Source organism: Doryrhamphus excisus, chromosome 21 (assembly GCF_030265055.1).
Source record: "Doryrhamphus excisus isolate RoL2022-K1 chromosome 21, RoL_Dexc_1.0, whole genome shotgun sequence".
NCBI lineage: Eukaryota > Metazoa > Chordata > Actinopteri > Syngnathiformes > Syngnathidae > Doryrhamphus > Doryrhamphus excisus.
This window is the reverse complement of record NC_080486.1, coordinates 6,786,031-6,812,269: the sequence shown is the minus strand read 5'-3', so window position 1 is coordinate 6,812,269 and position 26,239 is coordinate 6,786,031. Positions and strand designations below refer to the sequence as shown.

General features: G+C 40.9%; 2 protein-coding genes across 3 annotated transcripts in view; both read left to right on the top strand.

Annotated features, from left to right (window-relative positions):
• Positions 1-5,150, top strand: part of nphp3 (nephronophthisis 3) — a 42,987-nt gene extending 37,837 nt beyond the window's left edge. Inside the window, exons 47-48 of the mRNA XM_058060812.1 lie at positions 2,290-2,412; positions 3,927-5,150. Of these exons, the coding sequence (XP_057916795.1) occupies positions 2,290-2,398 (109 nt within the window). The 3' untranslated portion in view covers positions 2,399-2,412; positions 3,927-5,150. The remainder of the gene's footprint in view (positions 1-2,289; positions 2,413-3,926) is intronic.
• Positions 5,151-10,684: 5,534 nt separating this feature from the next.
• rsu1 (Ras suppressor protein 1) lies at positions 10,685-25,090 on the top strand. Of its 2 annotated transcripts, XM_058060584.1 has the most exons (10): positions 10,685-10,796; positions 10,926-11,037; positions 12,662-12,712; positions 16,841-16,961; positions 18,811-18,929; positions 20,702-20,784; positions 21,340-21,454; positions 22,556-22,688; positions 24,567-24,625; positions 24,756-25,090. In XM_058060584.1, exons 1-10 carry the CDS (start codon positions 10,725-10,727, stop codon positions 24,788-24,790), a joined length of 900 nt encoding a protein of 299 aa, XP_057916567.1. In that variant the 5' UTR covers positions 10,685-10,724; the 3' UTR covers positions 24,791-25,090. The 2 variants fall into 2 exon arrangements, with proteins under 2 accessions (XP_057916567.1, XP_057916566.1); XM_058060583.1 differs by having other exon boundaries at positions 24,567-25,089.
• The last annotated feature ends 1,149 nt before the right edge of the window (positions 25,091-26,239 follow it).

Sequence of the window (26,239 nt, the reverse complement as noted above, 5' to 3'; positions counted from 1 at the left end):
GGATCCTCCAGTAATGCTTAAACCTACTAGTTTAAACTTGTTTCAGACTTTCTAAATATGTTTTTTAACATTATTGGAGCCCTCTCAACAGGAGTCTATTGGGCTAACACTCCATAGACTCCTTTATACAGTATATTACCCAGTATAGTAGGCAGAATATTAAATAGGTCATTTAAGACATAAGTAAGACTCTTGCTTATGTGTGTTGCCATAAATACAGTATGTTCCCTAGGAGAGCAGAATGAGCGGCGGACAGGAAGTGATGTTGGGAGTTTGGGTTATGGCCACAACAGTAGCCTGTATTTTATTAGGGATTATTCTGCCTGTTGTGAGATAATTCAAAATGTCTGAATTTGCGTATTTGACTCTTGAATACGCTAGGATGCTGTATTCATTTTAGTGAATGAACCCCCATCAACCCCCATGCCTTTACTTCACTTCTCACCACCAAACTTGCTGTCTCCCGTCCCCTGCTGTCCGAGGACCACTCTGAACCTGTCTCCTACTACAACAATACCCTCTCCTCCTGTCTTGATGAACTGGTCCCTAATAAAAACAAAATGGTCTCTTTCTCCCATACTGCCCCCTGGTACACCCCTGTGCGCCATAATATGAAGTCCTGTAAACGCCAGCTTGAGAGACTGTACAAGAAATCTGGCCTAACCGTTCATCTCCAAGCTTATACAGATTTTTTTTTTCTACAGCAATACAAAGATGCTTTAAATAAGGCCCGATCACAATACTACTCTAATCTCATTACATCTGGTTCCAACAATCCTAAATCTCTTTTTTCAACAATCAACACACTGCTAAAGCCCAATGATGTCTCCTCTTCATCCTTCACCACCACCAAATGTAACCATTTCCTAACCTACTTCCAGTCCAAAATTGTGAAAATATACAGTTCCCTCAATCCCCCCTCGGCTCACTCGCTGCCCCCCGACCCTCTGTTATCTGGCTCCACTCAGCGACTCTCCCATTTCACAGCCGTGCAACTCACTGAAATCCTAACCTGGTATCAAGACTCCAACCTGCTCCCTGGATCCTATCCCTTCCTCATTTATCAAACCCTGCCTCCACATAATTTCTAGAATTCTAAACACTGTTACCACTGGCTCCGTTCCACAGTCTCTCAAGCTGGCAGCAATCACCCCCACACTCAAAAGGTCTGGTCTTGATTCCAATAACCTCCCCTTTCTGTCCAAAAGGAACGTGTCATAGCTGCTCAACTACAAACTCACCTCAACTCCAACAGCCTGTTTAAATCCTTCCAGTCCGGCTTCCTTCCCAAACATAGCACTGAAACAGCTCTTCTTAAAATCACTAATGATCTTCTTCTCTCCTTCGACTCCAATATCTACTCCACCCTCACCAACTGCTTAACCGACATAAAAACCTGGATGGAACACAATTTCCTTAAACTTAACAGTGACAAAACAGATATTATCATCATTGGTCCCAAAAACATCACATCCACAACCTTGGCACCCTCCGAGAACCTGCCCTTTCATTTGAACCCCATGTCAAACAATTAACATGGACAGCAGTTTTTCATCTTAAGAACATAGCCCGACTCCGTCCATCACTTCCATTCTCTGCCGCTGAATCCCTGATCCATGCATTTATCACATCCAGAATCGACTACTGCAACAGTATTCTCTACGGTAGACCATCCAAAACCCTCAACAAACTGCAATATATTCAGTTCCTCACCTCCACCCGCTTCCGTGAATTACCCATGTCCTTAAAAACCTCCACTGGCTTCCCGTCCCCCAAGGTATCCATTTCAAAGTCCTTCTCATCACCTACAAAGCTCTCCACAATTTGACCCCTCCATACCTCACAGATCTCGTCCATCCACACAACCTCCCATGTCCCCTTGACTCCTCGGACTCCATCCTCCTGGCACTTCCCTGTAAGACCAAGTTCCGAACCTGGGGAGACAGAGCCTTCTCCATCGCTGCCCCCACCCTCTGGAATTCTTTGCCCCATTCACCTTCCCATCTTCAAAAAACAACTCAAAACCGACCTGTTTAAATCCTTTTTTGATGTCTAACTTTTTATACATGACTCCTGTGCTCTGCTTTTAGCCTTATTTTTTAGCTCTGAATGAATGTAGGAATGTTGTATTTTAATGCATCTTTTACTCTGTTTTTTACTCAACTCTATTTTTCTTCACTGTTAAGTGTCTGAGTATTTTGAAAAGCGCTACACAAATAAAATTTATTATCATTATTAGTAGTAGTGTTGCTAGATTCAGTTTCCAGTTTAGTCTGTTTTGTTTTGCAGGTATGCCTATGCCAGGACTTTACGCATTGCTGATGGACCAGATGAAGTGCACCTGTCCACCATCGCTGGTCTGGAACTGAAGGATCAAATGACCAAGGCCAAACTGTGACATCATCACATCATGTAAGTTTACTGTGGTTTTTGCAATCACACAACACAGTAGCGTTTCTGATTAGAAACCATCTTTATTGGGAATCACTTTTACTGAGGACTAAGCATGGACAAGCACTTTTGCACTGTACGAAACGGCAAGAGACCGTCATCATCGTCTTCTTTGTCAGTGTTTGCTTTTCTTGGACTTTTTGTGAGATCTGTGCATGGCTCTTGACTTGAAGCGAGACTTCTTCATACTTCTTGGTCGGGCTGGGAGATATATTGATATGTTTATTTATCAATATTTACTTATACATCCCTGCCATTTCTCAAACGCTGTTGCTCTTGGTACTGGCCATTTGTGATGATTATGACTGATTTTTCAAAGCATAACTTCCACTTTGACACCAAGTTAGCCATATGTATTTAGCCAAAATTTCCAAAAAACAATCCCACGTAGTGCTAGGTTGCTGGTACATAATTCATCCCGGAACTATTGATAGGGGAGTAGTTGCCACCCGGAGGGGTGAGCGTGAGGGAAGGAGGCTTTGTTGTTGTTGTTGCGATAGAGTTGGCTGTTATGTCTCACAGTAAACAACGTATAAATACATCTTTGGGATTGAGTGGTCGGGTTGATCCAAATTTAGAAACATTCACATATTCTAGATTCATTGTGCATTCAGTGAACCTTTCAAAAACCTTTTTTGTCTTAATTTAGATTTTTATGGCATACAGCTAAAGAATACCCCAAAAGCCATGTGTCATAATATTAGAATATTTTGACAGTACTCAGTTACTCAGTCTCAAAGTACTCAATAATTGCTCCTGTCTACCAGGAGATCTTACAGCACCTCATGCTTCCATCTGCTGAAAACCTTTTTGGAGATGCTGACTTCATATTCCAAAATGACCTGGAACCTGCCCACAGTGCCAAATCCACTAGTAACTGGTTTACTGACAACAGTATGACTGTGCTGGACTGGCTTGCAACTGACCTGACCCTCATATAGAATCTGTGGGGTATTGTGAAGAGGAAGATATGTAACAAAGGAAGTAACATCAGACGCAACAACAGAGATGAGCTGAAGGCCGCTATCAAAAGCTCCGTAACACCCCAACAGTAATATCACAACAAGGATGCCATCTTGGTGAATATTTCGGCTTTGCAAAAGCAGTTGGATCAATTGGGAGGCCAGAATGGACAATAGTGTGGTCCGGTCTATTGGAATGTGGCTGCCCAAACTAACCCAAACAATATTCTTAATCTGGATTTCGGTGTCCCCACCACCTGTCACCCCTTGTACTAAATCTGGGATATTTGAAGGTTACTTTTTTTATGATATTACGGAAGAAAACAAACTTTTACACAATGTTCAAAAGTATTGACATGGGTCTTTACATCTTTGGCAGCAAATTAGTTAAACACGATATCTGAAAAAAATGATATAGGCCTTTTAATACTGACCTATACATCTTGTCAACTTATTCTTATTAACTATTATTCCTTTTCGTACATGACTTTAATATGTGTTTTTTTTTGACAGCTGTGTTGGAGGGACCTGCCGAGGACGACAAAGATGTTCTGCAGTTTGAACATCTACTCTTTGATGTCATGTGAAAGGCTAACAGGAATGAAGGACGACCACCAACAACACACTTCTGGCCAAGCGAAAAGCTTTGCACATTATATTTTCTGACAACACTGAACAAAAATCTCAGAAACGGATTCCAACATCCAACAACATGCAGCAATGTTCTTTTTTGTCAGCAGAGGTTTCCTCCGTGGTGTCCTTCCATTAACTCTCTCCATTTGTAGATGATCTGTCTAACTGTTGATGTCCATATCAAGGCCTTTAGAAATACTTTTGTATCCGCTACCAGCCTTATGTAGCTCAACAATTCTTGCTCGCAGGTCTTCAGAGAGCTCTTCAGAGAGCTCTCATGGTTCCAATCAGACAATGCTTCTTCTGAAAAGCCATTTCAAACCTAGTGTGAGTTTTTAAAGGGCAGGGCAGCTTGATACGACTCCTGCAAAGTCGTCACACTAATTGAACTCCATGTTGGATGACACCTGACTCAAATTAGCTCTTGTAGAAGTCATTTACCAAGGGGTTCACATACTTTTTCCACCCTGTACTGTGAGTTTTTGACCTGATGTGTTCAATGACAAGATGAAATTATAAAATGTTGTGCCGTATTAGTTACAACAGAAGTTGTTTATCTATTGTGGTGACCTACATGAAGATCATGTTATGCGAAATATATGCCGAAATCCAAGAAATCCCAAAGGATTCACATACTTTTTCTTGCCACTGTAAAAGCACAAACTGAATGTAGACTCACCTCTGGTACAAGCCTGGAGTTGGTTCTCCCGAGAGATTATTGCGTTGTTTTTGCATGTATGTATGCTAACATGAAGTGACTTGACAACAAATACTAACATGAGCACTAAACACAAATACAGTATATCATCATCAAACCTCAACTTTATAGTACAGTCACACACAGCATTAGCATTTGGGAAAAACAGTCTATCCATGACAACAGCAGTGACACTTTAGCTTTGTCTCGGAATGCAAAACGTTCAAGGACCCTTGAAAAAAGTGGGAATAAATATTATGAAACGCATAAAAATGCAAAAATTATGGGCTTTCTAACGGTATAGTCATCCCTCGCTACATAGAGGTTTGAATATCGCTCCACCACTCTGTAGTGGTTTTTCGAAAATTAATTTCTTAATAAATGAATCATGATTGTCTAAGGACTATTATTAGTCAAAAAATTTGACAAACAAGTCAGTAATGTTACCTGACATCAGATTAGCCATAGCATGTCCTCCCTCATCTGATGTTATTGGTCTTCTGTGTGAGTCCATAACTAACACCATGTACATGATGTCCATAAGTGTACTTGGCACCAGGACACCTTAGGCCGCAGGTCTATGATCGACTTTGTAGTTGTATCATCAGACCTGCGTCCACATGTTGAGCTGAGCTGCCAATTGATCACCACATGGTGATGAGTTGCATTAGATGGTGGTGATGCCAGAGAGACCTGGCAGACCCAAATGTGTAGTGAATATGTGCTGGGAACGTCCGGCAGAGTGTCCCATTTGTTGAGTCTTCAATTCTCACCTCTGGCAGAGCTTCACCTGCATGCTGGGGGGGATTCTGTGCCTCCATTGCTGAGGCAGCCGATCGGAGCTGCGGCCACAAGGTGGTTGTACCAGTCATGGAGGCAAGCCCCAAACCTGATGGTGGACACCAGAGGTCAGGGCAGCTGTCAAGTTCATGAGCATGGATGGCTGTGGGACTCCTGAAGCAGCTGTCAGGTACTGGCAGGCCAAGCGGCATGTGGCTTAAGGCAAAAACTCAGGTGAGGGAGGAGTTCAGTGAGGCTATGGAGCATGATTTTTGTTCGGCCTTGAAGAGGTTCTGGCAAACCATCCGATGCCTCAGAAAGGGGAACCAGTGCCAGGTCCACACCGTTTACAGTGGGGAGGATAGCCGAACAGTGGGAAGGAATACTTTGACGCCCTTGCCCCACTGACATACCCTTTGTAGAGTCTGAGGACATGAACGCGGACAGTTTCATCATCGTGGCTTCAGGGGGGGTAGTCAAAACGTTCCCCAGTGGCAAAGCTCCAGATGTCAGTCTGAGTTTTGCCCTGAATTCCTGAAGCCTCTGGATGTTGAGGGACTGTTGTGGCTGACATGTCTCTTCAACATTGCTCTGGATTGGCAGACCGGGGTGGTGGACCCCCTTTTCAAGAAGGGTGACTGGAGGGTGTTTTCCAACTATCGGGGAAAGTTTATTCCAGGGTGCTGGAGAGAAGGGTACAACCTTGGCTACAAGAGGCGCAATGTGGTCTTTGTCCCAGTCACCTGGACCAGGTCTACACCCTCACAAGGGTACTGGAGGGTACATGGGATTTTGCCCAACCATTTTGCATATGGTTTGTGGACTTAGAAAAGGCATTTAACATGTCCCTTGTGGCGTCCTGTGGGGTGTGCTTCAGGAGTACAGGATTGGTGGCGCGATACCATGTGTCATTCAGGTTTTTTACAACCGGAGCAGGAGCCTGGTTTGCATTGCCAACAGTAATTCAGTCCAGTTTCTGGTGAACTTTGGCCTCCACCAAGGCTGCCCTTTGTCACTGATTCTGTTCATAACTTTCATGGACAGAATTTCTAGGTGCAGCCAAGACATAGAGAGAGTCCAGTTTGGGGGCCTAAAGGTCACTTCTCTGACCTATGATTGTAGACAGAATGTTGTATTCTCGTGCAAAAGTTTCACATAATGAGGTTTGTGCATTTGGAAGTGAGCCCTAAAAGAAGTTTGGGATGGCTCAAAGCGCTTGATTTTAAAAGGCGTGGTAAAACTGTTCCTTTGTGATGTCACAGAGGGGCGCATTTCCTTTATATATAAACCCTCTGTCCTCCCTCAAGCACAGCTCCACTGTTTACTTGCGAGCAATCCCTCAAAAGGTAACACTGCATAAGTTTACAATTCCTAAAGACGCCACCATCAGGCACAAGTGATTGGGGTCCTGACTAGAGATCGACCGATAATGTTTTTTTTGGGGCCGATGCAGATACCGATTTTTTTTCATCACCCTTAGCCGATGGCCGATTTTTCTTGGGCCGATATTTGTGGCCAATACTGCTTTTGATCCCTCAATTTGCATGAAAAAATGACCATGATAACAAATATTACAGGTCTCATGTTTAAACAAATATTTATTGAAATGTAAACACTGAACACAGTAGGATTCAGCTTTCTTAAACACACATTTAAACGGCATTATCAACTTTAAAAGGAATAAATATTCAACCATGTGCAAAACATTTCGGTCTTAGTTTAAATTTATCTAGCATCGATGTGATGAGTGCTCCTCCGCAGAGTGACGCGCACCCCCCGCCTCCACACACACAAACACATCACACTGACACAATTTAGTACATATATAAAACATTTCTCTCATCATTAAAGCACGCTAAAGACCTCTCATAAGCAGACACGGCTGCTCCAATTCCTTCTGTGTGTGTGTGTGTGTGTGTGTGTGTGCCTGCTCGGAGAGAGCGCACACACGACACGCATTTAAATTTGCATAGTTGTTCAATTCTTGTTCTGCTCAACTAGTGAGAGTGCTTTTATTCGTCTGTTGCATTGGTATGTGATGTTTTTGGGCTTTCTTGTTGACAGACCGTGACTTAAACTGATATGCCTAGCGATCACCCAGTGAAATGTGAAGGGCTTAGTTAAGTGTTAAAAGCAAGCTAACTCTATTACTTGTGAAAATGCGGCCTTGATGTGATTCAACAGTGGGGGCGGGGTACCGCGACTACGTGTGTTGCGGGGTCCTCTGCAGCAGGGCCAACACAAAAGTGCCCCGGCGGATGCCTGACTGTAAATCATGCGGTGGAAAAATACATCGGCGAACCTACGCGCGTATCGGCCGATTCCGATAGAAGGAGCAAACGCAAATATCGGCCCGATATATCGGCCGGCTGATCCTTAGTCCTGACTCCCTACCAGCAAAAGAAATGCATTGTAATCTGTCAACGGCATTTCACACAGTTTTGTGAATATGGGCCATGTAGTCTAATTTAGTTTTTTAAATAATTGTCTTTGATTTAGGGTAAATGAGTATCAAGTCAAACTGTGAGCAGTGCTAGTTAAGGGTCAGTTAACGGATGGTCAGGGCACAACATCCTGCGTTGTGTTTCTTCTTCTTGTCTTTGCAGAGCTCATTGGGGGAGAACCAAAAGGCCAGGAAGGTCTTGGGTATTTCCGGTTATTTACTCAGGAGTCAGTGGAGATAATGGGGTGAAGGAGGAAGTATCTGGTCCGGGAACGGGATCCTGGTCCATACCCCACACATACCCCCAACTCCACCCCATCTAAGGAGATCTACAAAAAGCGCTGAGATGCAAGAATCGGGGCTGACTTTCCTTCTTATCATCAGGAGGCTGCAGGCGGACATTGGAAGAGAAACTCAGCCCAGGATCCTGTGTTTTTGTGATTTTATTCTGTCTGACCAATTTTACAATACATGATGTTAACTTTTACTAGTGAGTGAGTTTTATTCCTTCTCATAAGTGGAGATTAACGAATACGCTTGGGGAGATGAAATTTACTTAAACAAGTGGTCTTGGAGGCTTCAATTAGGTTGCGGAGAATTTCTTCTCCAACAGCCACTATGCAGCTGGACTAGCCAACAAACTTGCTGTAGCCCGACGCCTTTCCAACGTTACTTGGCCGTGTGGAGGAGTCAGAAGGGCAAGTAGTAAGTAACAGTTTATCAGTGTCCTGTTTATTTTGTGTAAATCATGGAGAAAAAGCGCTTGTCTGTGTAGCATTATAACATACATTAGCGGGGTTGCTAATAGCTCTACCCGAGTTTTTACACACTAGTAATCCCACAAAACACATTACACGTTACAGATGCTGTAGAAAGCTACTAACCATTGAGAGACGTCTTCAAGTAACTTCTTTTCTTGAGAAACTTTGGACTGCATGGTCTCCACTTCTGAATCGGATGCGGGATCCAACACATGGGTGTATGTTAAAAGCAGACATTTTTAAAAGGTAAATCGCTATTTATCACCTCCAATAAACTTGGCGGCACGAACCGGAAGTCTTCATATGGTTACGCAGTGGGCGAAATCATCTTTTATTATCAACTCTTATACCGTTTGTTAACTCCCAGTTTGCGGCACAAACCGGAGGTGTTTTAGCAGAGTGGGCGTGCCAGACCATTTTCGTGAAACCACAAAATCGAAAAAAATACAGCTGAATAGGTAAAGATTCTGGAAGAACTAAAACACTTTCTGTGCAGGTCCAAGGGCTGAAAATGAGCATAATATGTCTCTTTTAAGATCTCATCACTGGTATTTGCAGATGATGTGGTCCTGATGACATCGTCTGGCTGTGACCTTCAGTGTTTCCTGGTCCGGTTTGCATTTGAGTGTGCCCCAGCCACCCGGACCCAGATAAGCAGAGGATGTTGATATATAGAGTATTTCATCAATAGAGAGTGCTGCTGGTCTACCTCTGCTTGTTCTGCTTCCTGTGTTATGTCTTATGTTTCTGTTTTTCCGTCATGTTGTGTTCATGTTGTCGCTGTCTGCAATAAAGCCCATTAAAACCACAGAGGAAAATGGATGAATGTCTGATATAACATGCTTGTTACTTTGTCTTTCTACCCCACTTTGTTTGAAACACCTTAAGTTTAGAATAAGTAAATGGGAGAGGCTAACGAGTTAGCTCAGCTTGCTATGCCAGCGGTGGTCCTCTTGTGTCCCTGCACCAAACCCATAGCCTGCACATTAGAGTTAGGCAAAGTGTTGTAAACAAAGACTAATATGACTTATATCACTAAGATGACTTATAGGGGTGTTTATTTGATGTCTACAGGGCTATAATAATGGTAAAAAATCATATTTACAAAGTCATACATAGGTTTTCTATGCTGTAACTATGAAACAAATTAACATGAACGGTTAATTCATGGAAATGCATTTATAGAGGTCTGGTCTGGAACCAATTAACCACAATAAATGAGAGATGACTGTATATTATTTTTTCAATAAAATAATGGTTGTTAAAATGTATATACATTTACACACAATATTGTGTCGTTATTTACAAAACTATTAAAAAAAAATTTTTTTAATCAGTGCTTGCCAATCACAACCTTATGTGACTCCACCCATAGACGGCTACTGGTCTCGGCACGGTAGCGGTCTCAGTCCCGGCCGTATCAGACCACCTGGTGGTTGGGACCTCTGCTGTAAAATATTACACGCAGCTGTTTAGCTATGACAAAGAAAAATATAGCTTTTCATTCCACCTCTTCAAAACTCACCCACTTTTCTTCTGGGCATCCTACTCGTCCCTCAGATCGGATTTCCCAGGAAGTCTCTTTTGCTCCTTGAACTTGTAGCATTTCTTTCATACAGTTGGGGCCTGTGGGTTTGTAGCATTTGCAGTTTCTTGTGGCATTTAAAATTTGTAGCATTCCCCTTGCATGTGTTTTATGATGTTTGGTGTGTATGCCATTTTGGCCACTTTACACAATAATGTACAACTATCTGCAACGGAAATTAGCATTCCGGTAGCATTTCCAATAGTTCATTTGATATATGGTCTGGGTTATATGTTAGTTTTATCTGACAATAGCTTTGAGCGTCTGTTATACGACAGTTCAGATTTTCACTAACTCACTAACAATGACTGACAATGTAGAAGCGCACATGACCACCCGGTGGCAGTAACACTGCTAAACTCCAAAGTAGAAGAAGAGCCCACTTCCGGTGTAATGAACGCTATATCCTTTTATGGTATGTTTGGTTTTATATGCAAGACAGCCGCAGCCCGAGCTTCAAGAGCTACACTTTGAGTCCGCTTTCGTAAGTTAAGCGTCGTAATAACAATACCTCCACCTTTTTACCGTGTAATAAATTATGGCTGACGTTGCTTTCAGGTGAGCTCCGGCGTACAAGCAAGTTTTAACATGTTTTCTCTCACTTTGTCCTCAGAAAATGTCGAAGTCAATGAAGAAAATTGTAGATGAGAGTCGGGACAAGAACCTTCCAGAAGTGGAATTGTGCGACAGAGGCATTTCGAACATGCTAGATATTCCAGGACTGTGTAAGAATGCATTAGTTATTAGTTTATTTCCAAAACTCTTCCGTTTAAGTGCATGACTCAGAAAACGTTACAGTACTGAACATGCCCCTGCAATTTAGGGGAAAAGTGGAACGTATTTTCATTTTAAGCGAGCTTTATTCATTCTGAAAGACAGCAAATTGAGATATATTTTCTCATCTGATATTATAATTGAGTCTTTGGGGGAACCAAAGATTGCCTTCTTGCATGGCCTCTTTAACTGTCCCTTTATGAATGTATGTGCATACATCAGCGCAGTATATCAAATTCACGAACACATTGTACGAAAGAAAGTCTATATTAATCACAATTATTTCAATAACATTTAAAAGGGGGCGTAGCATTACTGGTAGTCACACATGGTGTAGTGTGCATGCATGTATACATACTGTACATGCAGTCCCAGAGAATCTATCATGACTTAGCTGTCATGGCAGAGCAAAATACTAGCAATGTTTGTTGTCTGCTAATGATAATGATTTTGGCAAAATTAAGCTACTAAGGTTCACCATTATTGAATGTATAGCCTATTGTAACCACACAATGAGACTGCTCTGTGTATAAACTGCTACTTTTTTTCTCAAAATATGAAGCCTGAGCTAATATGAGGTCACATTCTAATCTCGTGGCAAGATGTCAGAACTACTACTAATTATTTAAGTATGTATTTTGTAAAATGCTATTACTAAGATAGTCAATCATAATGGCAAAAAATGTTCAGGAAACAACCAAAAAAAAGCAGAGAATGTAGAAAATGTAGAACATTCTTGTTATTCAATAAACACCAATCTTGGCTTTGCAGTCTTGGTGGTATATTACTGTCAAGATTGCAAAGCCTGTTATGTTTAATAACAACAGCAGATATAGTGTGTAATAGGCAGCAATTCCCTAAGTAACCCTACATAAAACCTACGCAATATACTTTGTGCCATAGAAGTACACGTCATATCTGTACTCAACATCAACAAATAGAAATACAGATAGAATGAACCAAAATAAAAAAATGCAGTATTTCTATTGAGTGAAGAGATGAGTGAAGTTACTATCTATCCATCTACACTGACTGCCAAAAAATAGAGAACAGGATGTAGACATGTTCTTTTTTTTTATGGCTGGTCATAACCAACATTAATGTGCATACCGCCACCCGCTGTACTGGAATGTGCAAGCGGTGCGCACATGCACCGGTAGTCAAACTCTTCCATCATAGAAAACACACCAAGAAATGGATGTGATGCCACTGTCAATTTTTCCCCATCAACAAAAAAAATCTGGAAAAAAACCCCGCCAACATTGTTCCATTTTCATAACTGAATTGTATATTAATTCATTCACTGCCAGCCATTTTCATGGAAGAGAGCTCATACTTCACACTGGGTGACAAGTCAGTGTTTAACAGTAGATTCCATTAACGTGCACATCATAGGCCCTAAGCTACCAAAACTACCAAAGTCTTCCTTTTTCGTGTCAGAATTGAACAGCACTATATTTCTTGATTTTGTAATTCATTTATTAATATATGTTTGTAAAAGAAACACTGTCAGTGAAGCAAAAACAAAAATGTAATCTGGTAGGAATTTTTTGATGTATGTTCTTGTCTCCTCAGTCACCTTGTCCAACATCACTCAATTGGTCCTCAGCCACAACAAGCTCACGGGTAAGCCACCTAAAATTACTTTTATCTGTTGTTTCAATGTTGTTTTTCCTTATTTCCTTATGGGCCTGCTTGTTATTCAATGGCAGACTGATTCTGCTGTTTGGAAAGATTCTGTGTAACAATGGCGATACACCTTTTGGAACACACCAAGAATCAATACTTTTGATTTACATACGGGAGCAGCATGAAAGTCGGCAACCAAAGATGGGAACTTGTGGGACAGGTGGGAACATGGTGGACACAAGCCAAAAACAGAAGTTGGAAGATGCACCGCATCCTGCAAGTGAAAAAGTGTGGATATATTTTGGCTTTTACAGTTATTGATGAAGGAACAAACCTAGGGGCCTATGATGTCCACGTTAACAGAATCTACTGTTAAACACGCATTCTCACAGAAATTGACCATCTATATGAAATGCTGTAACATTGAGAAGAAATATTACCATCTGGGGAATATTTCCCCAGCATACTGCTCATTCATAGTGGCATGTCCTCAAAAACCACTAACCAACCCCCTCATTGAAACTCTTGTCACCTAGTGTGAACTTGCGAACAGCACTGCTAGCTGTGTTAGCTTTGTTTAGCCGAGCAGGCTAATGCGGCTGTGTGCGTGCTACTCAGACTGTATGTTGTGCTTTAGTGCTTGTTAATGTAACCCAGCGGATAGCTAGCTCAGACCCCTCATTTATAGCAGCATGTCCTCGCAAACACTAACCAGCCCCATCCTGATCTAAACATGTCGAGGCAGCAACCAGAAAAATCAACAAAGTCGGCAAAAAAACTCTTGTCGCAGAGTGTGCGCTTGTGAACAGCAATAGCCAGTGAAAGCTAGCTGGGTTAGCTTAATTTCACAGAGTATGCTAATGTGTGTGTGAGTTGTGTTTCAGTGCTTATTAATGTAACCAAGTTTTGTAGGTTGGCTGCTGACTTCTTTCAAATACTTTGTGTGTGAAGTGGAGACAACAGCACAGCTGCAACAAATTTCATTGGGCCCTAAAAGCTGGAGAAGGACTTTCTATATGAAAACCGGTTACACAAAACTTAAAGGGGACCTATTATGCTTTTTCTACTTTTCTGACCTATGAATGTTGTATTCTAATGTGAAATTATGCAAAATTTTCAGATAATGAAGTTTGTGCATTTGGAAGTGAACCCTGAAAGAAGTTTGGAATGGTTCTGACCGCTCTGTTTCAGAGAGTTTTTTTTCTAACATCCCATATATAAGGAAGCCCGTCTAGCTGTGACATCACAGGGCTTCCTTATATGGGCGTACCCTGGTACAAGCTGTTGGCTTCTCATGGGCGAAGCTGGACTATCCACCAAACTGTCAGAAGTGCAAGCTACAAGTAACAATTTATCAGTGTCCTAACTGTGTTTATTTTGTGCAAGTAAGCGGTTGTCTGTGTAGCATTGGAGTTTGTATACAGGGAGGGGGTCCAAATTACAAGCTCATCGATGTCTGGAGTTACTAATAGCCTTTTTCCACCACGGTCAGTGGTCTACTTTGAAATCCAAAGAAATACAGCTGGAATAAGTGCAGATTCTGAAAGGTCTAGAAAGCTTTCTGCGTAGGTTATCGTGTAACACAACAAATATGCTGACATCACAGGACTTCCTTAGATGGACGTACCCTCGTACAAACTGTAGGCTTTGCATGGGCGAAACTGTCAGAGTGAAAAACAGTACCTTTTTTTGGCCTTCTTCCCCACTAATTCCCCAAAACAGCACGCCAAAGGTCCGGCGAAAGCTCGCCAGCTCCAACCTGGTCTATTTGGGGTGCAGGCAAAGCGCAGCGTGCGTAATGGTAAATTGGCTGACAGGCACACAGTGCACACATGTCACCAAAATCGCACAGGCAGATTTTTCAGTGTCCGCAGTGGAAAGAACAATGACAGCAACCACTATTTAATGTAAGCGTCTCAACCAGCATGTATTTTTTGGTCGTAATTGTCCCATCACATCTGAGATGTCACGCACAAACTCAACCAGACGGCAGCTGAAAGTCTGACGCCAACCGGGGCTGACTCTACACTTGGGCGGGGATGGGGGACAGCTTAGAAGTGAGAACTCCACCAGGAAAAAAGCACAAGACAGCTCCACTCCACTCAAGCCAGTATAACCATCCGATCAGAAATGAACACAGTGCAGACTTTGTGGTACTTATAATTAACAACAACTAAGAACAAAGATTAATATGAAGTTGGTTGTTCTGGCTGTGTTTGTGGAAAAAAAAATATATTTGGGCTGTCTAAGTTAACGCACTAATGATATCAGATGCTACTTTTTTTTCTTAAACTTTAAACACTGCGACTTAGACAGTTTGTGTGGCTAAATTCTAGTCTTGTCTTGTCTCGCCTTTACTTCAGAACTACTACTAATTGTTTAAATACTGTGTGGCTCTTGAGTCAGTAAGGAAAGCATAGCTCTTTATTTGGCAGGAGCTAATCATGAGCTATCAGTACACTCACAACAAGCTTGTCATCCCATTGGACATCACAGAAGGTCATTAACACCATAAGTATAACGTAAGTATAACAAAACAGTGTGACTCACGGTGTCATCTTTCAAAGAACACTTCACTAACACTAAACTCATCACACAGCGACGTAACACTCAAAAACTGCACCTGACAATATACAATATGAGTTTAAAAAGAAAACATTTTAATTTCCCATAAGGCATTGCATTTGAGCAACGCATTCATTGGGGCACTGCCATGACCTCTACATTGGGCTCTGTGGCTCTGTGATAGATAGACATTCTTTTTTGTCATTGCACAATAACACAGCAGTGAAATTGCCAACGAAATGTCGTTGCCTGGCTCCTCTATGCTCCTCCAATTAAATGAGTTGATGAGTGATGAGATTATGTTGTTTGTAAGATGAGTCAGACTGTTTATATTGAATAAAGACCTCCTGCAGTTTCAATGAGTTGCTTTTACAAGAGTATTTTTTCATAGCTTATGATTGGCCCCTGTCAAAAAAAAAGAGCTGACTGGTCCTCGGGGACTCGTGCGTGTCACAATATGCCATTTTATTACAAAATTTAGTGGGTGGGGCTTATCCCCAGCGCAGCGTATGCACAGGAAATTACGTTATTGGTATTCTAATATAGAACAGAACATGTATCGAGGAGTTGATAATAAATGAATAAAGTATTTGGAGAGCTAATGGAAAGTGTTTAGGAGCTACTGCCAGCTCATGATCTACTGGCTGGAGACCTCTGACTTACCGTGTATGAACTCGGGCAGGAATGTAGCACTGCTGGTGCGCTGGAGCTCTGGAAAAGCAGCACGTGTGGCAACCTCGCCTGCCAGACAAGGAACTCTCATTGTCAGACACACTTTGTCAGAGGCATCGTTGGTGCAGTGGAGCTCAGCAGCTAGACGTGGCATTATGAGTCATCCCAAATGTCTTTCAGGGCTCACTTCCAAATGCACAAACCTCATTATCTGAAACTTTGGATTTGTTTAACACGAGAAAACAACATTCTAACTACATTTATAGGTCAGAAAAATGCAAAAAGATAATAGGTCCCCTTCAAAGGATATGTGGCACTACTTGGCAGGAAACAATAGCTGAATTTGCTGAAGTTGTGATTGCTAAATTCTGCAAAAATATGCATTGGGATTGATGATGGATTCAGACGGACTACATCAGGGGTGGGCAAATATTTTGACTCATGAGTTTTGACTCGCATTGAGTTAACAAAATTGTCTGGGGGACCAGAACATATATTTAACACACACACACACTATTTTATGCTTATAATTTTCTTGAATTATTTGTCTAATTTTATCTGTAAAAGTGTTATACAATCAGATGTATGTTCTCATGTCTCTTTTTCAGGAGCACTTTAAACATCAGACCACATCAAACTATGTAATTTAATTTTACAATGTTTTTTTTTACTAAATAAGACTTGCAAGTCATGTTGCGAGTTTGTATGTTAAAAGTTGAAATACTTAGAAAGCAACTAGCGGGCCGGATTCAAACGCTTGGTGGGCCGCATGTGGCCATTGTTTGTTTGGACTACACTCATTAAGCAGCTGTGTTGAACATAAAGAACTGCACGTCCATGCAATTCATAACATTTATTCATGTTGTTTTCTCATCTGTTTTTTTCTAGTGGTGCCTGCTAATATCTCAGAGCTGAAAAATCTGGAGGTCCTTAACATGTTCAACAACCAGATTGAAGAACTGCCAACTCAAATTAGCAGTCTTCAGAAGCTGAAGCACCTTAATCTTGGGTATATCATACTTTTTTTCCCCCCCAAATGGATTTGGGGTTTTATCACAAAAACACACTTTCACTCAATGATTCTCAACTGGTTTGATCCACCATCATCTCACGATGACAAGTGACAACCCAATTGCAAGTTTTACTTAAACTTAAACTTAAATAGCTTGTATTTGAACGCCTGTTTGCCACAATTTCATGCCTTTGCACATGCTGTAAGCATTATATCCCGCCCTCTTCCAGTCAGGAACCATCATTTTTATCCACAAATTCAATTTAAATTCATCCTTTCCCTTCCAGAAGTTGCCCATAAACATGACGCACGCCTCCTGATGAGGAGCAAATAGCACAGACGTGAGGTCCATTCACGGACATTACACTTGTAATTTATTTTTGGCAAGACTGGCGAACCACTGATGAGTGGCTATAGCCCACAAGTTGAGAATCACTGTTTCATATTTGAATGACTGTGACTATTTGAATATGTATATACCATTAGATGAAACGATAGCACACTTACACTAGTAATACTTACACTAATATAGTAATTGGGCCCCCGTTGGAAAAAAAAAAGTACATACATTTCATGGTGTGATTTGTTCATATGACTGTAAATGGGTTGTGCTGAAAATTAGGGCTGTCCCGATCCACATTTTTCATTTTTCTTCTGATCCAATTTTTTGTCTTGCGGATCTGATCCGATACGATCCTTTTTTTTTATAATAATATTTTGTTACAAACATTATATTGTTATGAAAATATAATGCAACTGCTGAATTTACTTTTTACACAGCATGCCCAACAATATTGTTTGGCTTTTGTAACAAACTTCTGAGAGTCAGAGATCCAATAGTCTATCCAATAAAAGAAGAAAAACATGGGCATTGAAAATGCATTTAGGTTATTTTAATCTTAATCTTAAGGAGGTTCTAAGTAAAGCTTCAAAATGATGAAAGAGGAGATGGGAGTGAGACAAAACAACCAAGTCAACAATTTATTGTGAGCAAACATTCAACTGAAATAGGCTGTTCATCAGCTGATCAAGCGTTTAAAACCACAGCCTTGAAAAGCCAAAACTTTGCCAAAAATGTGGATTTGGTGTCATTTTCTGTCAGCAATTCTGTCAGGATCTCTTGGTGACAAAGGAAAAAAAGCATTCTCTCTTTGAATGCGGTTGGATTGTTGATCTGCATAAGCAAACTGAGGTTGGACACAGCAAAACAGTGTAGTAGGGTTTCATTTTTGCCAAATTTTCACCTGTTTGTGTTCATTCAATTGTTTAATTTTGTTGAAAAAACAGATCACAGACATGACACAAAACTAAAGTAATTTCAAATGGCAAATGTGTCCAAAATGTCAACATTTATTGAAGATGTAATGACAGTCATCTCTCCCAGTGCCTTTCCCTCACATGCAGCCCCATATCATCAATGATATTGTGGGAATTTGCATATTTTTTCAGGTACTGGATGAATTTCATCCACACTCCACAAGTGCATTTCCTCAGCCCATTTCTTTTTTTCTGTTTAGTTTTAGACGACCTTCCCATGTTGTTTGTACTCAGTCCAGATTTTAGACTGATTGAACAACCAACATCTTTGCAACACTGCACGATGATTTACCTTCTTTCAGAAGTCTGATAAGCCGTTCCTTTGTTTCAAGTGACATTCAGTGTTGGAGCCATAATTCATGTCAGTCCACTGTTATTTTTCTGCAAAATTAAACAACTGAATCAACATCCTCCAAGACTGATGAGTCCATAATTTTTGCCTGGTGTTGCAGACCAGTTATATAAGAGTTAATTTTTGCTGTGATTGTTTTCTGTTTGTGCTGATTTTTATATATTAATCTCTGCACAGAATGAACCGCCTTTGCAACTTGCCAAGAGGCTTTGGTTCTTTGCCAGCGCTTGAAGTTTTGGACCTCACCTACAATAATATGAACCAAAGCTCCCTGCCTGGAAATTTCTTCTACCTCAGTGAGTATGCACACACACACACACACACACACACACACACACACACAAACACACATAATCTTTTAAGCATTGGTCAGGGAACTGCCTGAATATCACAACGCTCCATATAGTGTATTATAATGCAATGCATAATATAGTATATAGTTACTATACTATTTGCAGTAACTGTCACGACAGAAGATAGTGGATGTTCATCTGAAGGGGGAAGGTAAATTTATTGTAATTGCGGGTTGGGAGTGAGGTCCCGAAGTATCTTGTAGTCTTGTTCATGAGTGAGAGAAAGTTGGAGGGAAGGTTCCCACTCTCACCTGTGTTCATGATCGCGGACACAAACTGCCAGATGCCTTCTGGATGCCTCCCTGGTGAGGTGTTCTGGGCATACCTAGCCGGGGTGAGGGATTTTGTCTCACAGCTGGCCTGGGAGTGTGCATTTCCCTGCTGAAAATGCTGCCCCTGTGACCTGATAAGCAGCAGCAGCAGAAGAAGATGGATGGATATTTTTTGTCATCAATACATTTAGGGAAACTGTTGTTTTACATAATGTTTCCGCACATTCATTCATTCATTTTCTACCGCTTACCCTCACGAGGGTCATGGGGCTTTCTTCGGACGAGAGGCGGGGACATCCTTGACTGGTGGCCAGCCACCTATGGACAATTTGGAGTCTTCAATTAACCTAACATGCATGTTTTTGAAATGTGGGAGGAAGCCAGAGTGCCGGGAGAAAATAACATGCATTCTCCTCACAGAGATGGTGGACTCGAACTCGGGTCTCCTAGCTGTGTGGCCTACGCGCTATCCACTCGTTCGCCGTGCAGCCCTGTTTCTGCACACTTTTCATTAATAATTTTCAAAAGCTCTTGACATTCCAATTACAGCATTAAATACTCTTGAAATGTTGATATTTATGTTTGATGTTTATTGCTAAAATATAAAGTGCAGTGCAATACATCATGTTATTCAAAAAATGGTATGGTAAGTAATGTGTGTTTTTTTATGATTGCCTTCACTTGTGTATGCAGGTCAAGGGTCAATGAGCTTACCAAACAAATGTTGTGTTCAAATAATTAGTATTAAAGGTATTCATATCAATAAAAATTGTCTAAATTTATACACCTGCCTACTTTTCTTTTAGTAATTAAAAAAAAAAATTCACATAGCCTACATCCAGTTCCTAGACGTAGGACGTGAACATTTCTACTGACAAAGTAGCTCTCATATCAGGAGGTCAGGCATTCCACAGTGTTGGAGCTCCAATAGAAAAGGCTCGAGAGCTCGCATTTACTCGTCCTTGTAATGAGTCTTGCTGCAGCATTTTGTACTCATGAGGCTTTTCAAACGAGTTGGAGGTCCAGAAAGCAGCACATTTCAGTTCAATCAAGGTGAGATATGACAACTGCATGGACAAGGGTCTCTGCGTCAGTAGTAGATAGAATAGGCTGTATCTTAGCAGTGTTGGAAAGATGAAAAATGCTGTTTTGGTAACATTCTTGATGTCCTTTTGAAAGGATGGAGTGGAATCGAATGTCACACCGAGATTTTTTACTGAGTCACTTTGGGTAGTGGGGCTTTTATCAAAACTCAGAGAGGTGTCCTTAAACAGGCAACTCTGTTTAGCAACATCTCAGTTTTGTCGGGGTGGCCAAACATTGTCATATGTTAGAATTGTCGTACATATGTTAGAATCTTAAACCCTTTATGAATGTAAACCCAAAAACTGTAACCCATTTTCATTGACGGATACAGTACTAATGAGGATGCTTTTTTTGCAGCAACACTCCGTGCTCTGTATTTGAGTGACAATGACTTCGAAGTCCTGCCAGCCGACATTGGGAAGCTGACAAAGCTGCAAATAGTAAGTAGTGGCACATCACTACCAAGAAACTAATATGGAAAGATCTTTCTTTTCCAAAACAAATTGCTGAGTTCTTTTTTTTTAATCCAAATCATATATAAAAGGGGTGCTCTGATCAGGGTTTTATGGTGCCAATTTCTACAGTATACACTCAGCTCATGAGAAGAGACGATAATTGGTTCACAACAATGAGGTGAGACGATATTGCTTTTAAGAAAACAACACTGACAAAATGCAGGACTGGACAAACTGACTTTCTTTAATTTATAACAATTTAATTTAACAAAGCAGTAAAGGTACATTTTGAAATGTCTCATTTCATGCAACCTAAGTATGATGATTTTAAACTGTTGAGCCTTTTTCTATAAATTGAAACAAAAACCAAAAAAAGCTAAAAAGCTTAAAAGCTAAATGAAAGCCTTACCACCACGCCCACTTCCCAATATTTGAGAAGCACTCATGTAAAGCAAGGTGGACCATGCTGTGTGGGTGTGTGCGTGCGTACAAGAGTTCAAATTTCAAATTGACTGATTTCTCAATTTGTTCCTTATCCAGTTGAGCCTTCGGGACAATGATCTCATCTCGTTGCCAAAGGAGATTGGAGAATTGGTACAACTTAAGGAGCTTCACATCCAGGGCAACAGACTGACAGTCCTACCCCCTGAACTTGGTACTGACCAAATTCTGTGTACGCCTACGAGGTTCAAAATAATTTGTGCTTCACAAAGCTCTTTTCAATACTATAAAAAAAACCTTGGTTGATAAAAAAGTATGACATGGTGTAGACGGTTGATCAAAGAAATTAAGAAAGCTTTAAAATGTTAAAGCTTGCAGGCTGAAAAAGTGTGATGACCCCCGATCTAGTGAGTGTGTGGTTTACACAGGTGGCTGTTCGCAGTGTGATCCACATTATCTCTGCTTTAGTAGCACAGGGGCTTGCTGTAACTGTAATTACAGTTAACAGGACCATGTTTATGTTTCTATTAGTATTTTGTGTCCCATTGTGTCCCACAATGCTTAGAGACGTCCAAATGCCAAAATTATCCAAACATCAAAATACTAGGGCTGTCAATCGATTAAAATATTATTTTATTACAATACAATAGTTTTTGAATTTTTAATTTGATTTGTCCTACTTTTTCGACGTTCATTGAACCACCGATGCACCGCTCTCCGATGCAAAGAGGGCTGTATGGTTGTATTTGAATGTATTGTCCCCCCTTTTTCTTTCACCTCACACTTGCTCTCGAATGCTGATACTATGTGGGACACTGGACTTCAACTACGGTGATGACCGTAGTTGAAGCCCGTCGATAGCAGCTGTAACTCCAATTTAGCTGGCAGTTCAATGGAAAAAATCAGCAGAAATGTAAAAATGTGAAAACCACTGGTTAGTTGGGCCACTCTTATGCCAAGGTAGCACTGTATATGACAATAAAAACAATACCTGCACTGCTCCAGTCTCTGGCAGGCCATGTAATCCATGATAAGTCAAACACAGCAACAGTAGATACAAACAATCTACTTCCCTCAGTCTCTATGGCAGGGCTTTGAAGCTAACTTTACCAATCTAAATACTATTTTCTTTCTCCATTTCCCATCAATACAAAAAATGTCTAGCTTGTGGCTACAGAGTTACCGTGCTTCAATCAAACTATGGTGGGGGCCGAGGGTCAAACAGGAGGAGCGCACGTTGATCGCGCATCAAAAACAGAATAACTTACCAAGCGAAAATTCAACCACCGACTGTATGTGCTTTCTGTATCTTTAGGTAATCTGGATCTGACTGGACCAAAGCAGGTCTTCAAAGCAGAGAACAATCCTTGGGTCACTCCCATTGCAGATCAGTTCCAACTCGGAGTCTCCCATGTGTTTGAATATGTTCGCTCTGAGACCTACAAGTAGTATGTATTAGCACACTCACACATACACCGTGCATACAGTCATGTAAAAAATGTGGACATATCTTGAATTATTTACCAGCGGAACTGTCTTTTGATACCTTCCTTGGTGAATGTTTGATTCTCATGTTACCTCTGCTTCAGCTTCGGGTTTGCATAATTTTTTGTCGTGTTTTAGGATGCATATTTTAACAAAAAAAATAACTAAAATCTCTTACCACTACTCCCTTCAGAGAGCAGCACAAACTGGGTCTAACAAGAACAGAAAAAGGAGTGGGAGGCCCCGATGCACAACTGTGCAAGAAGACAAATATCTGAGAGTGTGTAGTTTAAGACAAAGACGCCTCACAGGTAGACACCTGGCAGCTGCACTAAATAGTAGCCATCAAACACCAGTGTCAGTATCAACAGTGAAGAGCGACTTCAGGATGCTGGACTTCATGGCAGGATTGACAAGAAAAAGCTATAACACAGACTGGCCCAAAAAAATTCCAATATACACTACCCCTCAAACGTTTGGGATCACCTGGACATTTTTTTGGCCAGTCTGTGACATATCACAGCTTTTTCTTGGTAATCCTGCCATGAAGTCCAGCATCCTGAAGTGCCGCTTTCACTGTTGATACTGACACTGGTGTTTGACGGGTACTATTTAGTGGAGCTGCCAGGTGACGACCTGTGAGGCGTCTTTGTCTTAAACTACACACTCTCAGATATTTGTCTTCTTGCACAGTTGTGCATCGGGGCCTTTTTCTGTCCTTGTTAGACCCAGTTTGTGCTGCTCTCTGAAGGGAGTAGTTAACAGCCCGGTAAGAGATTTTAGTTAATAATCTATTAGCCTTATAAAAATGATTGACTTGGATTGGCAACCATACCAGGAGATCGATGCAGAGGACTGATAGTAGGCCTCTATGCAAAAATGTAGATCGTTCTTTGAAAATCATCTGATTAATATTAATTGTTTGTGAAATGAAAAAAATTCCGACTGTCGCCCAAAGACGGCACCCCCACGACCCTAATGAGGATAAGTGATAGAAAATGAATGGATTAATATATTGGTTGTGGGGGTGGTGGCCACACAGTCTGGAGATCTGGAAGAGCTGGGTTTGAATCTCGGCCCGGGCATCTTGTGTGACATGTTCTCTGCGTCTGTGGGTTTTCTCTGGGTACTCCGGTTTCCTCCCACGTTCCCAAAACATTAGGTTATATATTTGTTAGTTACAAAGTTGTCTCCCATTGGCCAAAACCGATGTCACATGAAATCTCGAAATATTGATGCTGGAAAGTAATGCATCCTGAAATACAAGATTTAGTTGAACAGTTATTTCTGCTCTTTTAGTAAAACAATGTGACTTGTGGATACCAATATTTTGTCAATATTCTGAATTTGGCTTGATATGAGCTGTGAAAATAAATGTTACAAAAATGGCTCTAGGCGTTGGAGTGACCTACAGTGACATACAGAAAGAAAAACTGTAATTCATACCGTATATGTAATTTATTTTACAACCAACACTTGTAAAAAAAAAAAAAAAAAATAGCATGACGCTATTGCGCAGTTTTTATATGCCTTCGGTGAAGGGGAAAGGGAAACTTGGTGCACCAATGGCACCGTGGACTAGAGAGAGTTTTTCAATTAATGATGTTTTGTGTTGATCCCGAGTCTACTGTGCTAAGCCACTGTGTGGCCTTGCTCATCAAGGTCCTCGTTAGACCTTGTCTTGTTAAATCAAACCATTAATTAATCTGTGAAGGAGCTGAAACTTCAAGTTGCCAAAATCAGGGTTTCTCCAGCAAGTCACAAGTCACATTTTGCTTGTGGACCAATGAAATACAGTAATGTAATGTATTTATTCAATATTTTTATTTTTCTTCCCTCAGTCTCTATGGCAGACACATGCAGGCCAACCCGGAACCTCCAAAGAAGAACAACGACAAAAGTAAGAAGATCAGTCGCAAACCACTATCAGCAAAAAACAAATGAAAAAAACAGAAATGTTGATTTCAAACCATTTGTATTAAATGAAATGTATCTCATATATTGTGCCTGCTGTCACAACATCTCGCCAGGTTACTATTGCAGCAACACATCATCAGTATGGTAAAACTAACCTGTCTCACAGCGGTCTAAACCCAGCTCTGTTCCCCATCAGTGGGTGAACAATCCAACCCTTGGTGAATTCTGCTTTATAGGAAGAGCCCACATTGAAGGATCAAAAAGCGACAAAACAAATCAAAGTAATAAAATTGCATATACGTAGTACATACATACTTTTATTTCTGCTGAGCATGTATTTTATATATTTATACATATTCCGAGAATACATGTATATCAATGGATGTGATCTGTTTCTTTCTCTACTCTTAGCAAAAGAATAAACACTTTCACTGCCCACTGACCATTTTTCCACCTGTTTATTTACTCTTACTCAAAAATTTCATGCAAATGCAATAGAATATTGAGTATTATTGTTGTTAGGGCTGTCATGCTTATACATTTTAGTTTTTAAACTAATTAATCATGATGAAACCATAAGCAATGTCTGAAATACTATTTTGCTGTCTTTAATGAATGAAAGATAATCACTCGATTTGTTAAACCCTCTCACTCCTTCATACACTACGTGTAATTTGCAATTTCTGTTCCAACTTCTAAAACTAATCTAATTTTAATTAAATATCACTGTGGCTGTAAAAAATAAAATGCATTTGATTTTAAAACAAATTATTGTGAACCGCCTGAAATGTTACACCAGTCAGTTGTCCAACAGTTGCTCACTACTCTGGCTCAGAATGGCCTTTCCAGTGATTGACACTTGTTCGTCAAGACCAATAGAATCAAACCTAAGTCAACATTTTGAATTCAGCGAAGCCATCAGCAAATCAAATGAGGTAAACCCACATGGGGACGATACCTTCCCGGCTGCGCATGCACAGATTGTCGGAGGGAGACAATTGGACTCAATTGAAGAAGGAGAGCGACGGATTACATTGTAAGTATCACTTATCATTTGGAATACAAAACGCCATTGACTGATCTTTTTAATGTTAGTCCGCCAATGCTAATTGTAGTATAACATTATAACATATACTGCACCTCAACATGCAGTATAACATGTTGAGGTTAGCTTTGCAAACTGTTGGTGTGTTTTAACATGGCAGCAACATGTACTACAGTACTTATCTACTATGTGCAAGCAAATGCAGGACGACGATGTGTGACAGTTTATTCTTGTTTATTCTTATATAGTTTATTCTTGTTTGTTTATTCCAGGCTGTGGCACACAAGGTGAGGAAGGCGAACGATGTGTCCACCAGGTCCCCACTTATCGTCCTCAGACCCCAGCGTACTGATTGCATTTCGTACCCATTGGCCGGCGACCAGTCCAGGGTCACCTCTCGCCCGAAGACAGCTGGGATAGGCTCTAGCCCCGACCACCGGGGGATTAAGCGGTACAGAAAATAGATAGATGGATCATTGAAAGCCTACACGAACTTGGCGAACTTGAAGACACGCCCCATAGTTTCACAATTTCACAAAAGGACAGACCAGT

Excerpts from the sequence above, each read along its gene's own strand:
- rsu1 (XM_058060583.1), top strand. The coding sequence starts at position 10,725 with ATGGTATGTTTGGTTTTATATGCAAGACAGCCGCAGCCCGAGCTTCAA. Across the intron at positions 10,797-10,925 it reads TACACTTTGAGTCCGCTTTC|AAAATGTCGAAGTCAATGAA; the intron begins GTAAGTTAAGCG and ends CTTTGTCCTCAG. Across the intron at positions 16,962-18,810 it reads CTGAAGCACCTTAATCTTGG|AATGAACCGCCTTTGCAACT; the intron begins GTATATCATACT and ends ATCTCTGCACAG.